Below are 15,755 nucleotides of genomic sequence, written 5' to 3' on the forward strand. Positions count from 1 at the left end.
CTTCCGCGTCCTGGCCTGGCCTGGTTCGAAAGGTGTGTCCCGCCGCGTGAGTAGCAGGGTCAGAGGTGGAGAGCACAGGCAGGGCGGCCCTACCCGGTGGGACTGTGCGGAGGGGCGCAGCCCGGATCCCTGGCGCCTTCTCCGCAGGGGACTCCAGCAGGGCGGGAAGCCCCCCCCCCCCCCCGTTCTTTTGCTTCGCTCTGGGCCTCCAGGCAGAGAATCTTTAGGACTGAACACGGAGCGGAGTTGGGGACTAGGGGCCAGGGATGGGGGCGTAAGCCGACAGGGGCGCATGGATCGGAATGGGGCCACCCTCCTTCTCTTGCAGCCCTGGGTCGAGTGAGGGAGTAGGGTCATCGGGGTGTACCCACCCTCGCTCCGTGCACGAGTGGGCTTCGGACTGCGGTGGAGCGCGGGCCCCTCTCCTTTGTGTGTTTACCCCCTCCCCCGTCCTCTCCCGCTCCTGGGTTGGAGCTACCCCTCAGTCTGGGGTTTCTCCCGCACCGCAGTGTGGAGAGTGCCTGGAGAAAGTCCCAGACCTTCTGACTATCTCCAGGACAGCAGCCCTGTTGAAATCCTCTTCTCCTCCCTGTGGTCTTGAACAGGGATTCTAGCCCCACCCACCCACGGTTGAGCTTCCCGCTCTGCACTTACTGGGGACCATGCGGGTCTCCCCTGCTGGCCCCAGCTGCTCTGACGAGGTTGCACTACTGTGCTTTGAGAAGCAGTGCAATGATATTGTCAAAGCATCTGGGACCAGCCTTGGGGACCCCCCTTCCCCACACCACAACCCTCCTCAGGCCGGGCCCCTTGGGCCTGCAGGCCCTCCCCTCCCCCCACCTCCCTCCCCAGCTCACTCCCTTCTCCATGGAAACTTGAGATCCTGGCCAGGCCTGGGCCTCTAGGGTCAGAGGGCACCCTTCCCCCAGGCCTCGGGGCCCCACCCCAGTGGGCCTGCATTCCAGATCTCAGATCCTCACTGACCACCACCAGGAGAGGCGCTGGCAGGCCTGCCTGACACTCTTTCCCTGTTGCACTACTGTGGGCCGCTGGGAAGCAGTGCAATGATGAAAGGGCATCGGTCAGGCCCAGCCCACCACCCACAGTGCCTGAGGGGAGGGAGTTTTGCTGCCTCGCTCCACTTCCTAGCAGGAGAAGGTGTGGAACTGGGCTGGACCCTCCATCAGAGGATTAGGTGAGTGCAGAACTGGGGGATCATCCCACAAATTCTCCTTCTGGGATACTGCTGGACAGGAGCAGGGGCAGAGGCCCTGGGATCAGAAAAACTCTGGTTTGAAGAGGATCTTTCCACACCAACTCCCTGGGTAAGACTGGGGACTCCAGGTTTGGTCAGGGCTTTGTGGAGAAATGAAGATTCACTGTATTGCATGAAGGGTATGCCAGGGTCTGGCTCAGACCCAGCTCAACCTTGACCATGTGCAGATGAACTGCACCCAGGCCTCCCTGAGGGCTTGGGGAGGGTCAGGCTCTGGAGAGAACATTGTCCTGGGATCTTAGGAGCAGCACTATCTGGGCTGGGTAGGTGGACTTGGGATATGCAGACCACAGGTGATGCCCATCAACCATGTCAGCTTGTTTTCTTACAGGGAGGTGTGCTGCCCTGAGACTGCAGAAGGGACCAAGAGATGCCTGGCATGCCCATCCTAACAGCTACAATTAAAGGGACTGTCAAAGAGCCAGGCCCCAGGCATGCTTGCAGGGCCGGCTCCACCATCAGGACCTGACACAATGCAAAAGGCTTTTCTGTGCCCAGTGACAGTTATTCAAGCCTGTCTCCTTTAAGAGGAGGCCCAGGTTTCCAGATGGGCCTTTGGGAATACCCCTCACTCCTGGCTGAGCACATCAAGATGCCAGCTTCACCCCACCCTGAGGGTAGAAGCCCGGGCATGCATGCTTGGAGGTGGCCATCCTTCTGTGCAGATTCTGTGCCCACTGCCTGGAGACTCTCATACATCTGTCTCTCGCCCTTGCTGGGGGATGTTTTTTGAACTCAGGGTTCTGCTCAAATGTTCTGTCCCAGCGGAAGCCTTTCCTGGGCTCCACAACATCCAATATTCCTCCAGCAGAGCATGTTAGATTGAAATTTCTCCTTGTGGCTGAAGTCCTCATTAGACCCTGAGGGCAGGGACAATATCCCTTTTTATATCTCTCTTGGCAGTGCCTGGCACAGAGGAGGGGACTGATACAACTAAAAAAAATACAAATAAGTACATAAAGTGTAAAGTATTATTAGCAGAACATGGGGGAAGATTAATTAGGGGTCTACTCTACCCCTCAGAGGATGCTTCTGCTGTTTATAAAAAGGCACATACTACATATTTCAAAGTAAAGTCTCATTTTAAGTTACACAGGGTCAGGAAGCAGGATGAAGATTTGAACCCAGGTGTATCTAAGTCTATTTGTCCTCCTAGGCTAGAACATTTTTCCTCCTTGGTCATTTCCATCTTGCTCTCTGACCTCAAAGCAGGAGGAAGTGAGGGCCCGATGTTGGGGACAGCAGAGCCTAGAGGGTTGGTGGCTTGGTGGTGGGAGGTGAAAATTGTCTAGACTTATCAGGTACACTCCATGGATTGTTGGGGGTGAAGGGCGGTGGAGGTGATAGGAAGGAAGCAATCCAGGGTGCACCCCCCTGTTAGTGGTTGGGGTGGATGGTGGTGTCATCGCTGACCAAGTAGGAGAGGAGAAAAGAAGCAGGTTTGGGGTTGGGAGAGAAGAACCTATATGCCAATCTTATGTGTGCAGCATGAGATGCCCCCAAAACTTCCCCATCGGACACTTGGATGTGGTTCTGGAACTCAAGGAAGGTCTGAGCCTGAGATATAAGTTAGGGTTAGTTAAGTCAGCCCTGAGTTGGAACCTAAGAGTGGGCTAAATTGTCCAAGATGGTACCATGAAGATAGGACCTTCTTAAACCCATAAGGAGCAGCTAGATGCTGAAGAGGCAACATAAAGTATTGAGCAAAGTAACACAAAGTATTGAGTTATACAGGGGAAGAGAGAAGATAGAAGCTGGGGAGGGGTGGGTGGATTTGATGCTGGAGAGTAAATCAGGAGTGGAAGAGTGAAGTCTGGGGCAGATGAGTCGGGCTGAGTGAAGTCCTTGGGGTGTTGTCTACAGACCGCAAGGAGAGATGGTGAGCTGTCGGAACAAGGAGGAGTGAGGGCCTAAAAAAGAGTTTGGGTGCGGACCATGTTCTTCTCTGCGTGCCATGGCCCGCTCCCTCCTCAAGTCTTGCGGGACCCCATCAGGACCAGGGTTCCGCCGCGCGCGCGCGCGCGCGCGCGTGAGTGAGTGTTCGCCCCGTCGATGGCGCCAGAGCGCATGCCCAGAGCAGCGGGCATTGTCACGTGCGTCCCCCTCGCGCGGATTGGCCCCCTGCTAGAGAGCTCCAGGGGGATTGGCTAGAACGGTCGGGGCGGTGGCTGCGGCTCGCGGAGAGAGGCTGCGTAGGCTCGGAGGCTGTGGGAAACAGAGCAGGTAGGTCCCGGCGGCCCCCGTCCCTACTGGCCCCGGCCCGCCCTCGGCGACCGATCCCGGGCCCTCGGGAGCTGCCCCTCTCTCCTGGCCCGAGGCGGGTGGGAGTCGGCGCGCCTGGAGCCTCGGTGGCCCCGTCCCGACGACCGCTCCGCCCCCAGGCCACCCGAGCCAGCCCGCAGCGCCTCTAGGATGGAGGTCCTTGACGAGTTCGACAGCGAGTTCTCCCAGAGCGTGACCTTCTGCCAGCTCATCTCCGAGGAGGACTTCGAGAGGCAGGCGGCCACCTACACGGAGCGCGCTCTGCGCCGCCTGTTTCGCAGCATCGACCGCAACCCCGCGCTGGCCGAGAGGGTGGTGCGCAAGGGCAAGCTGGCCGAGTACGAGGGGCGCGGGCTCCTCTCCTTCCTCTGGGTGCGAGTCCGCCGGCGGGGCTTCGGGGGATGGAGCGGAGCTCTGAAGACTGGAGGTTTGGAGCGGGTGTGGGGAGGGCCGTCGGGCGTAGGTGGAGCTGCAGGGTACGGTCTTCCAGGAGGCCCAGCGTGGGGAGTGCTGTAGGCAGCTGTGTCACCTCTCCCCCTTCTTCCTGCCCTGCCTCTCCCCTTGTTGTAGGCGAAGTTTTTCTGTGCAGTCCAGGGGGAGCTGAATTGTTGCAACAGCATGGGTGCCCTGGAAATGCACCAGCGCCTGGAACAGCTGAAGAGGAGCATCCACCGCGTGCACCTCTACTCCCAGGGTGAGGGTCAATCTCTGCCAGCACACCTGACTTAGGATCCCTGATCCCTGATCCTGTGCTTGGTACGTTTTCGATTGTTTGGTGTTTATTTTTTGAGTCTTTATTATGAAAACGAACATAAACAAAACTGGAGACTGCAGTGAACACTCAGATACTGGTCTCCCTTCAGCTTCTGCAATTCTCCCCATCTTGCCATGCTTGCTTCATCCCCCTTTTCTTTTTCTGGAGCATTTTAGGGGAAATCTCAGACATCATTGTATTCTTCAATACTTTAGAATGCTTTTTTAGATATTAAAAAAAGACATTTTGTGGGGCGCCTGGGTGGCTCAGTTGAGTGTGTCTTCCGCCCAGGTCATGATGTCATAGCTCGTGGGGTTGAGCCCCAAGTCAGGCTCTGTGCTGACAGCTCAGAGCCTGGAGCCTGCTCTGGATTGCGTGTCTCCCTCTCTCTCTGCCCCTCCCCTGCTCATGCTCTGTCTCTCAAAAATGAGTAAACATTTAAAATTTTTTTTAAAAAAGATATTTTGTAATCACAGTGTTACCCCGGACATAATTGACAACAGTTCCATAATATTAGCTGATACTTAGGTTGGTGTTCAGCCTCTGACTTTCCATTACTAGGATGGCTATATACTTTGTGTCCACATTAGGACATTTGTGAGAGTGAAATGGAAGGGGCCACTTTAATGACCACACAGGGATGGCAAATGAGTATAGTGGCCACATCTGTTGAAACCTCTTGAGATGGGATGCCCTCACTTTTGTCCCCCCTGCCATCAACTTGAAGAACTGCGTTGTCCTTTGGGGTAATCCACTTAATGGGTTTATATCTGTTGTTATGGCTCATTGGTGTTGTTTGTTTTATTCTCCTCTGCCTGTGTGTGTGTGTGTGTGTGTGTGTGTGTGTGTGTCTGTGTGTCTGTGTGTCTGTGTGTCTGTGTGTTTAAGTTTATTTATTTTGAGACAGAAACAGTGCACACAAGCAGGGAAGGGGCAGAGAGAAGGAAAGACAGACTCCTAAGCAGGCTCCCTGCTGTCAGCACAGAGCCCAATGCGGGGCTTGAACTCACAAACTGTGAGATATGACCTGAGCTGAGATCAAGAGTCTGACTCTTAACCGACTGTGCCACCCAGGCGGCCCATTCTGCCTGTATGTCTTGGACAGTCGTTCTAAAGCCTTGATTAGATTTGGGTTCAGTTCTTTCAGTGCATTTGTCTTCAGTGATAGACTACCTAGCGATGGAGCTGCTTGCTTCATTATGTTAGGAAGCCTGGCTCACCTGGGGGTCCTACTTTCCATGATGGTAAGTGTGAGTGCTCCATGTCACCATTTCATCCCAACCCATGGCATATGTAGCTCCTACCATAGTCTCCCAAGGTAGTGTTGATCCTATTTATCCTCATTTTATGAAAGAGAGCATAGAAGCCCAGGGAGGGTAGCCAACTATGTGACAACAATGTCACATAGTAAGTAGTAGAATCTGGAATTGAACTCAGGCTTGGGTTGCTCTGAGGCTCAGGCTCTTAGCTCTGGGTCAGTGCTCTTTGGTGGTGGTGATCATCATTCTAGATGAGCCGTTCTAATGGGTTGTATGAGGCACTTGTTCACACCCACTTTGCTGGTTTCCTATAACTCTGAACAGTAGAAATAGCCAGACTTGTTGAATATAGGAGGAAAACCTAATACAGAAAGAGGAGAGGGGGTAGGCCTGAGGGTCCTGCTTCTCAAAGATTCCCTCCCTGAGCCCACCTCTGTAAGACCTTGTACATATGGGTTTCCTTACAGAAAAAGGAGCCTTTGCACACCCTTAGGATGGCCCTGGGGCTGGGTGTAGTTGGTGAGCTTACTGTCCAGAGCCTGGATACCTCATGAAGGTGCTGGCAGACTCAGGAGCTTTCCACAGTGCTTGGGCATAGGTGGCAGACTGACTTGCCTAGGGCAAGCCAAGCCCTCGTTGGTGGTGATACTCTGTCACTTCCCCTGAAATTCTGGCCTTGGAGTCAGATGGTTGGGTTGTGGATCCTGCCTGTGCCTTGTACACTTGGAGCTTACAGTTGTATCTGTAAGAGAGACAAAAATACCTTTTCCCCATGGGATAGTTATGGGCTGATGAGATGATACATGTTGGTGCCTGTCAACAGTGGCTCTAGGTATTATCATGTGGTCCCTTTTGGGGGAGGAACCTTGTGAAGACCCTATACTACTGTTGGGCTCCCACTCTATCCTGTTCTGGCTGTGGGGTAGGCACTCACTGGTCCCTTTTGTCACAGATGCCAAGAAGAAGAGAAGAAAGCCAAAACTGAAGAAACCAGAACCCATCCTTTTGCAAGACCGGTCCACCTCCCCATGCCTGCCACCAACCGTGCTGCCACCTCCACCACTGCCATCCACTGCTACTACCGTGGCCTCCATGGTGGCCTCATCACCCTCTGTCTACACTATGCCTAGGGTCTTTGGCCCCTTCCCTCCTCTGCCCAGCAAGTCGGTCAGTGAGCGCATCCCCCACTCGTGTGGTCCCAGGAAGGGCAGCCTGTGCCCTTCGCTCAGAACCACCCCAGTGGTTCTCCTGGGCCCACAGCAGTGGCTCTCAGAACTTTGTTTTTAAGTGGCAGAACTCTATCTGCAGGCACTATCTTGGGTGGAATGGTGACGGATAAAGCAGATGAAAAGGGGTCTGCTCTTGTTGAAGGGTTGGAGGCACAGAGTTTTACCTGCTGTGCTTCAGCTGAGTGAGGCAATCCCCAAAACACTGGGCAGAATTCTGGGGTGCCCAAAGGACAGGTGGAGAACCATGGCTGCCCCCCAATGTCTCCAGCCCCACACCTGCCTCGCCTCGTGGGTGGTGTTCTTGCCACTCTCTAGGTGCCTCTGCAGTGTGCCTTCCTATCTGCCTGTCCCTGCTAATCTCCCCTTATCCCGCACTCTCACTCCAGGCAGACCCCCATCCTCTGTCAGTTCCCAGCCCCCATCACATTCTCTGTTACCCTAACACCAAGCTCGAGGTGGGCACTGAGGATGACCCTGACGTATTTGTCAAATGAAGGACAGTCATGTACTTCCCCTGGTTCCTGTATAAGGTGTTTTTTTTCTCAGTGAGGCCCCCAAACTTGTCCTAAGATTTTGTTTCTATACCGCAGATAGAGAAGTTGGAAGTTACAAGGTCCGAAGTGAAATTAAACTGGGCTGGCCTGTCATCGAACCCAAAGAGGTGGAATTTAAACTTGGGGCAAATGAAAAAGGAGTGTTTTGGGTAGCTTGTGTGCCAACACTCGATTGCCATTTCTTCCCTACCTTGTTAATCCTCACAATAATCCTGAGGGGTTGTTATTCCCATTTAATAGGGAAGGAATTGAGGCTCGGGTCTGCTCTGTGTATAGACATGTGCAATGAGGCTGGGAAGGGCCTGCCTGGGAGGAGCCCAGAGCTGATGTTACCCTCTCCGCTCTGTCTTGCAGCCACATGGTTGATCTGACCCCCTTGGTCCTCAACCCCGGAGGCTTCCATTTCTCGTACTTGGCTGGAAACAGTGCACATCAGCTTCATTGCCCTGGCTACCCCTGGTAAGCATGCCTCTGACACCATCCTGGCTTGCCTGGCTTGATGGCATCATGGCAGTGTACATGAGGGCCAGAAAAACGTTCTGTATGATAGTCCTTTGCGTTTCATGAAAAGACCCTAATGTAATAGGGTGCTGGAAAAGTCACTCCCCCTTCCTAGTGTTTGTAATGGCAAGAATCAGAAACAAGCAGCTCAGAGACCCACTAGAAACAATTCTGTCAACTGTGGGCAGCCCTAAGGTTTATAGACATGTGTCTTGCAAAGCAGGGATTTACTGAATATGGTTGTTGGTTTGTTTTTTAGTCGCCTGTTTTTTCCACTTAGGGTGTTGTTAAGTATTTCCCATGTCATTCCATGGAGTGTTATTTCAAAGTATATATTTAAACTGACCGCTTCATTGCTTCAGATGACATAAAAAAAAAAAAAATACTGTTTTTTAGAGGAGTTTTAGATTCACAGCAAACTGACAAAGTACTGAGAGTTCCCCTTTACCTCCTGTCCCTACACAGGCACCCCCACTATCAACATTCCCCACCTTAAATTGATGAACCTACCATGCCACATCATTATCACCCAGAAGTCATATGTTTGGGCTCACTCTTGGTGTTGTACATTCTGTGGGTTTGGACGAATGTATAATGACATGTGTCCACCATTATAGTATCATACAGAATAGTTTCATTGTCCTCAAAATCCTCTGTGCCCCTCCCTCTCCTGTAACCCCTGACAACCACTGATCTTTTTATTGTCTCCACAGTTTTGCCTTTTCCGGAATGTCATATACTTGGAATCCTACAGTATGTGGCCTTTCCAGATTGGCTTCTTTCACTTAGTAATACTCACTTTTAAATTTCCTCCATGTCTTTTCATGGCTTGATAGCTCCTTTCTTTTTAGCACTCCTTTCTATTGTCTGGATGTACTGTGGTTTATTTATCCATTCATCTACCGAAAGACTGATTCCAAATTCTGGTAATTATGAGTAAAGCTGCTATACACATAGATGTGCAGGTTTTTTACAGACATAAGTTTTCAACTCTTTCACCAAGGAGCATGATTGCTGATCACATGATGATAATATGTTCAGTTTTGAAGAAACTACCAGTGTAGCTATAGCATTGTGTATTCCCACTAGCAATGAGTGAGAATTCAGATGGCTTCTTTTGTAAGAAACCTACGCAGTTCTATAAAGCTGATTCTAAATTTAGTTGATGGAAAGTTTATCCAAGATGACACCCAAAGAGTAAGCAAACCTTTAAAAATATTTTTGGCATACTTAGTAATGAAAGATGTACACATTAAGGTTGCTAGCATGTATGTTATATACCTGTCAAAAAGCCCAAAGTAGAGAATCCTGTGCTATCGAGGCTGTAGGCAGAGACTCATTTTTGCTGTGAAAATAATATAAAATGGCTTTATTCTTTTTTATTTTTTTTTATTTTTTAAAATCTTTATTTATTTTTGAGAGAGAGAGAGACAGAGCAAGAGCGGGGGAGGGGCAGAGAGAGAGGGAGACACAGAATCTGAAGCAGGCTCCAGGCTCTGAGCTGTCAGCACAGAGCCCAATGCGGGGCTCGAAGTCACAGACCATGAGATCATGACCTGAGACGAAGTCGGACATTTAACCGGCTAAGCCACCCAGGTGCCCCTATTCTTTTTTTTTTTTTTTTAAAGATTTTATTTTTAATTTTTTTTTCAACGTTTTTTTTTTTTTTTTTTAACATTTATTTATTTTTGAGACAGAGAGAGACAGAGCATGAACGGGGAGGGGCAGAGAGAGAGGGAGACACAGAATTGGAAACAGGCTCCAGGCTCTGAGCCATCAGCCCAGAGCCTGACGCGGGGCTTGAACTCACGGACCGCGAGATCGTGACCTGGCTGAAGTCGGACGCTTAACCAACTGCGCCACCCAGGTGCCCCAAGATTTTATTTTTAAATAATCTCTACAGCTAATGTGGGGCTCGAGCTCACAACCCGGAGATCAAGAGTTGCATTCTCCACCGACAGAGCCAGCCAGGCACCCCTGTTTTAATTCTTTTAAAAATTCTTTTTTTTTGGGGGGGTGCCTGGGTGGCTCGGTTGAGCATCTGACTCTGGCTCAGGTCATGACCTCATGGTTCATGGACTCAAGCCCCACATTGGGCTCTCCACTGTCAGCATGGAGCCCGCTTTGGATCCTCTGACCCCCTCTCTGTGCCTCCCTGGCTTACATTCTCTCTCACAAATAAATACTTAAATAAATTAAAAAAAATTTTTTTTAAGTTTTTTTATTTTGAGGGAGAGAGTGTGGAGGAGGGGCAGAGAGAGAGAGAGAGGGAGTGAGAAAGAGAATCCCAAGCAGGTTCTGCACTACCAACCTAGAGCCCAATGTGGGGTTCGAACCCACAAACTCTGAGATCACGACCTTAGCCTAAATCAACGTTCGGATGCTTAACTGACAGCACCCAGGTGCTCCTAAAAATTCTTTTATTGAGATAACTTACATAGCATCCTATAAATTCACCCAGTTACAGTGTCAACTTAAGTGGCTTTTTGTATGTTCACATTTGTGAAGCCATCACCATAATCCAATTTTAGAACATTTCCATCATGCCAAATAGGAGAGAGTGAAAAAACAACCCATAGGAGAAAATATTTGTAAATTATCAAAATCCCATTCTAAAAATTGGGCAGAGGACTTGAATAGACATTTCTTCTAAGAAGACCTACAACATGGCCAATAAACACAGGAAAAGATGCTCCACATCATTAGAAATCAGGGAAATGCAAGTGAAAACCACAGTGAACTACTACTTCCCACCTACTTCCATCAAAAAGACAGACAAAAGGGGCACCTGGATGACTCAGTTGGTTAAGCTTCCAACTCTTGATTTTGGCTCAGGTCATGATCCCACAGTTCTTGGGTTTGAACCCTGAGCTGGGCTCCGTGCTGACAGTGTGGAGCCTGCTTGGGATTCATCCTCTCTCTCTCCCTCCCTCCCTCTCTCTCTCTCTCTCTCTGCCCCTCCACCCCCTCAAAATAAATAAATAAATAAACTTTAAAAAATAAAATAAATTTAAAAAGACAATGACAAGTGTTGATGAGGATGTGGAGAGATTAGAATCTCTAGTGTGTGGCTGGTGGGAATGTAAAAGGGTGTAGCCACCATGGAAAAAGGGTATGGTGGTTCCTCAAAACACTAAACAGAATTACCATATGACCCAGTAATTCCACTTGTAGGTATATTCCTGAAAGAATTGCAGTGGAGACTCAAACAGATACTTGTATATGAGTGTTCATAGCTCCAGTATTGACAGTGGCTAAAAGGAGAAAATAGGCCAGGTGTACCCAAGATGAACAAAATGTGGTCTATCCATATAATAGAATGTTGAAATAAGTGAGATAAGCCAGAACAAAAGGACAGGTTATTGTCTGGTTCCCATTACATGAAGTATCTAGAGTAGGCAGAATTCTAAAGACAAAGTAGGTGAGAAGTTACCAGGGCCTGGGAGAAGGAGATGAGTTGTTGCTTAATTGGTACAGTTTCTGTTTGGGATGATGAAAAAGTCCTGGAGATAGATAATGATGATGGTCACCACAACACTGTGAATGTGTATAATGCCACTGAATGGTACACATAGAAATGGTTAAAATGGTAAATTTTGTGCATATTTTACTACAATAAAAAAAAAGGAAAAACTCTAGCACCACTAAGCTGTCACCCCCAGTTCTTCTCTCCCCCATCCCGAGGCAACCACTAACATTTCTCTGTGGATTTGCCTATTCTGGACATTTCATATAAATGAAACCATACAATAACATGGTCTCTGGTGACTGGCTGCTTTCACTTAGGATAACGTTTACAAGGTTCATCCATGTTCTAGCATGTGTCAGTTCTGAATTTCCTGCTTTTTAAATTTCTTTTTTAAGACTTAATTTTTTTAGAGCCGTTTTAGGTTTACAACAAAATTGAGAGGAAGGTACAGAAGTTTCCTCCATGTCCCCTGCCCCCACACATGAATACCCTCCCTTATTGTCAATATCCCCCACCAGAGTGGTGCGTTTATTAACAACTGATGAACCTATATTGACACTTCAGCGTCACCCAAAAGTCCATAGTTTATACTGGGGTTCCTTTTTGGTGGTGTACATTCTATGGGTTGACTTTTTTTTATGGTTGAACAATATTATTCCACTGTGTAGATATGCCACATTTTATCTGTCAGTCATCAGTTGATGGGCATTTGGGTTGTTTCCATTTTTGGCTCTTATGAATAATACTGTTGTGAACATTTCTGTGCAAGTTTCTGTGAGGACATAGTTTTCAGTTTTCTTGGGCACACTCTTTATAAATATTTTTTTTATTTTTGAGAAAGATAAGAGTGTGAGCAGTGGAGGCACAGAGAGAGAGGGAGAGTCTCACGCAGGCTCCGTGTAGAGTCCAAAGTGGGGCTTGAACTCACAAAACTGTGAGGTCATGACCTGAGCCGAAATCAAGAGTTAGACGTTTAACTGGCTGAGCCACCCAGGCACCCCTTCTTTGGTATAGTCTTAAAAGTGGAATTGCTGGGTCATATGGTAAATATATTTTGAAGGACTGCCAAAGACACAAGTCTGTTATCAGATGTAGGATCTGCAAAATATTTCCTCATATTATGTGGGTTATCTTCTCTCTTTCTCTGGTCTTTTTGGATCACCAAAGTTTAAGGTTAGTCTTTTGAGAGGCAGTTTGTCAAAATATCAGGAGCCATGGACGTTCTCATATTCTTTGCTCTGGTATTTTCAATTCTGGGAGAGTTTCAATTCAAGGAGATGATTAAGGGAAAGAAAAAAGCGACTGTGTACAAAAGTGTTTATGGCAGTGTAAAAGGAGAAAAAATGGAAACAGCTTAAATGTGCATTCACAGAATTATGGAATATTATGCAGACATAAAATTATGAACATGCTTAAACCTGATTATGTAGATTTATGAATTATGTGTAAGTGGAAACAATAAGCTATCCAGTCAGATCATCCTACCTCCTGGTAGGATGGAAGAGTAGGAAGGTGACTGACTGCCGAGTGATGGAGAAGGGGTTGCCGGCAATCACTTGTGCAGTGTTGTTATGATGCAAAATGTAGAAGCAAGGCATTGTTGGCATCATCAGATCCTCACAGAATTGTGGGGCCATGCACCAGGGCTGGACCATCATCAGAACTTAAACAGCTGCAGAATGGTCTGCTGCATGGTGTCCATGGTTCCTTTAGCCATTCTTTGATGGATGTTTGATTGTTTCCAGGCTTTCATAATCACCAACATTGCTGTGATGAACAGCCTGGAACAAAACATCCATGGGAGAGCATTATGGAAGTAGAAATGTATTGAAGGCCATCCCACAGCCTTAAGTTTTGTCATGCGTACTTCTGATGGCTCTGTGTGCCGGTATCCCACCTCATGGACATGTGTTGGCTGTCTCCTGCACAGGACCTTGGCCTGTAGTGGCTCCCCCAACACCAAGGAGACACCATCCCCTCCTGTGAAGACTTCCATCTTCACCCCGCCTGTCTTGCTCAAGTTCCAGCCTGTGCCAAGACCCAAAGATGACTCTGAGAATGACCCTAGCAGCACGGAATCTGTGCCCCACAAGAGGGGTCCGTAACCTCTTTCCTACAGACCACGGCTAGATCAATGAATAAAGTTCCCATGGAGGTGCCTTACTTGTGCTGGGCTCCCTAAAGGCTGTGCAGTCCCTTGGGCTTCGTCCTGCTGGAAGAGTTTGTCAGAATAGTGCAAGCCAGAGGCCCTTTAGTCTGAGCCTGCATACAGTAATTGTTCAGGTCAGTGCTACTGTGAAGTCCCCTTGCTTGTTCTCTAGCTTGGGAATGTAGCCATGGCACTTTGAAAGAGAAATGAGTGAGGAGACAGCACTGCCCTTCTCTACAGTGACTCTGTGGCTCCTTTGAGCTTCACTTGACCTCACTGAATTGCAGTTCCATCATTTTTTCCTACACCTGGGCTCTAAACTCAAGCCTTATCTGGGTGCAGGTTTAGAAACAGTGATCTGTTCCCTCCCTGGAGGAAAATAAGCTGGCATGTTAGTTTCCAACTTGGCACCTCCCTAAGGAATTTCAGAGACGTGACTCTTGTTGTTGCTTTACACACCAGCCTTAGAGTCAAACCTGCATCTGAGACATGAGCCCTCACAAAATGCGTAATGACTGCTGGACATTAGCACATACTTGTTGAACCCTTGTGTATGCTCCACACCTTGCTTGGGACTGGAGATAATAAACCAAGCAGTTGGTGTCCCTGCTCTTAAGGAGCTTACATCCTATCCTCCTCTGTGTGTGTGTGTGTGTGACTGTATGTGTAACCAGTGCATCCAATTAATAGGGTTATAAATTGTGATAAGCCCTAAGGAAGCTGAGTTGGACATGTATGCAGTGGGTGGTCAGGGAAGATCTCTCTGAGGTGACATTTATGTTGAAACTTAGAAAAACATAAGGAGGCAGCTATGAAATGAGAAAGGGCAAGGACCACTGGCTCTGGGTGACTAGATAGCGGTACAGTTGTGGCAAGGGGAGCCTATGCGGAGGGGGAGGGAGGGTGGGGGGGGGGTGGAGAATTCTGTTTTGAGCACACATGTTAAATTTGAGATCAATGGTACCTAAAATAGAGGTCAGGAATCTGGAGTGCTGGCCATTTGATGATGTGAGTCAAGAGATATGAGTGGTATTTAAAGCCACAAGCCTGGGAAAGATCACCAGGTGCTTGTGTGTAGACGGAGGCCCGGGGCTTAGGCTGGGGCACACAAACATAGTGATCTGGCCGCGGGAAGGGTCCGTAAGAGAGATGAGTGAGGGCTTTGGACTCTCGGGCTTAATGGCTACTTGCCCCTAAGCCTCCCAGGAGAGGGCTGGAGGTGGTGGGGACTGAAAGGGAGAACGGGTAGACAGCGAATGTGGACGTAGGTTTGGAGACGTCTGCCGTGGAAGGAAGCAGAGATGAGACAGAGGCTGGTGAGACTTAAGGTGGACTTTAAAAAAAATCTGAGAAACCAGGTCAAACCAGGGCAGGCTTGAGCGGGGGGATGGAAAGGAGAAAAGGTCTAGAGAGAGCCTTCTCTGTTCGCCCGAGGAAGTGGGGCTTCGAGGCCCCTCGGCCCCCAGCAGGAGGCAAACCCTACCACAGACTGCCCAGGTGCCCAAGGACTGGGGTGCACCGACTGGGCATGCGCACTTGGCACCAGGCGCCACTGTTCGCTCATGCCCTGCGCCCACTTCCGGGGCGGGTCTGCGGGGCCCGGAAGTCGTTAGGGAACTCGGCCGAGAATAAGGCTTCTAAATCGTTTGCTGTCGTTTTTCCTCACTCGCTGGTCCTGGCACTGCCACCGCTCCCGCCGCCATGGGGAAACGGCAGCATCAGAAGGACAAGATGTAAGTTGAACCGCAGCCGGAAGCGCGGCCCCGCTCGGCCTCAGTGCCCACCTGTCCCGCAGTCCGCGCCGCCCTTCTTCCCTCTCTCAGAGCTGGTTCCCAGAGCCACTTTTAAATGCCGTTTCGTCTCGGAAGCCTTTGTCTCCTCCAAGGCAGGGGAATTACCCCGACCGCCGAGGTCTCCCGGGTTTCTTGGTACTAACACCGTCAGTGCTTCTGAGCGCGGCCTTCCTACCGCGTCGGCGCCGTGCGAGCCCCGGCCCCTCGGCTCCTCGGCTCCTCGGCTCCTCGGCTTTTGCCCTGGAACGCCCCATCTCCACTCTCGAATTCTGCCCCTAATCAGCCCCTCTTTCTCCTCCACCTCCAGTCTTCCTGTGTGCCGTTCATTGGCTTACACACATCCGGAATCTTCCATTTTAAAACAGACCAGCCTTGCCCCGTGCTCCTCTCCTGCCACCGTGGTTTTTTTTTTTTTTTTTTTTCTTCCGAACAAGGCGTCAAAGACCTGTGTCTACTTGCTGTTTTCTGCTGTTTCTTGAAACCGCTCCAGTCAGGCTTTTCTCCCCAGC

At 49.6% G+C, this 15,755-nt stretch overlaps 2 protein-coding genes across 7 annotated transcripts in view; both read left to right on the top strand.

Moving 5' to 3' along the window:
- Positions 1-3,362: 3,362 nt before the first annotated feature.
- Positions 3,363-13,467, top strand: LOC101086852. Of its 2 annotated transcripts, none has more exons than XM_011287919.3 (7): positions 3,363-3,499; positions 3,658-3,910; positions 4,109-4,232; positions 6,504-6,718; positions 7,371-7,441; positions 7,689-7,793; positions 13,235-13,467. In XM_011287919.3, the coding sequence occupies exons 2-7, from the start codon at positions 3,689-3,691 to the stop codon at positions 13,407-13,409; spliced, it is 912 nt and encodes a 303-aa protein (XP_011286221.2). In that variant the 5' UTR covers positions 3,363-3,499; positions 3,658-3,688; the 3' UTR covers positions 13,410-13,467. The 2 variants fall into 2 exon arrangements, with proteins under 2 accessions (XP_011286221.2, XP_023097477.1); XM_023241709.2 differs by having other exon boundaries at positions 3,658-3,853.
- Positions 13,468-14,452: 985 nt separating this feature from the next.
- PPIL2 (peptidylprolyl isomerase like 2) overlaps positions 14,453-15,755 on the top strand; it is a 31,891-nt gene continuing 30,588 nt past the window's right edge. For 3 of the 5 annotated variants that reach the window (XM_006938737.5, XM_003994971.6, XM_019814940.3), the window contains exon 1: positions 15,019-15,186. In XM_006938737.5, coding sequence (XP_006938799.1) covers positions 15,155-15,186 — 32 coding nt within the window. In that variant the 5' untranslated portion in view covers positions 15,019-15,154. Of the gene's footprint in view, positions 15,187-15,755 lie in introns of all 5 variants that reach the window. The other 2 variants (XR_006588405.1, XM_019814939.3) reach the window with 2 other exon arrangements.

The sequence above is a fragment of the Felis catus genome, chromosome D3 (genome assembly GCF_018350175.1).
Source record: "Felis catus isolate Fca126 chromosome D3, F.catus_Fca126_mat1.0, whole genome shotgun sequence".
Classification (NCBI taxonomy): Eukaryota; Metazoa; Chordata; class Mammalia; order Carnivora; family Felidae; genus Felis; species Felis catus.

Bases quoted from the DNA above. Each gene is read 5' to 3' on its own strand.
- LOC101086852 (XM_011287919.3), top strand. From the start codon at position 3,689: ATGGAGGTCCTTGACGAGTTCGACAGCGAGTTCTCCCAGAGCGTGACC. The intron at 3,911-4,108 runs GTGCGAGTCCGC...CCCTTGTTGTAG, and splicing joins GGCTCCTCTCCTTCCTCTGG to GCGAAGTTTTTCTGTGCAGT. The intron at 7,794-13,234 runs GTAAGCATGCCT...TCTCCTGCACAG, and splicing joins CATTGCCCTGGCTACCCCTG to GACCTTGGCCTGTAGTGGCT.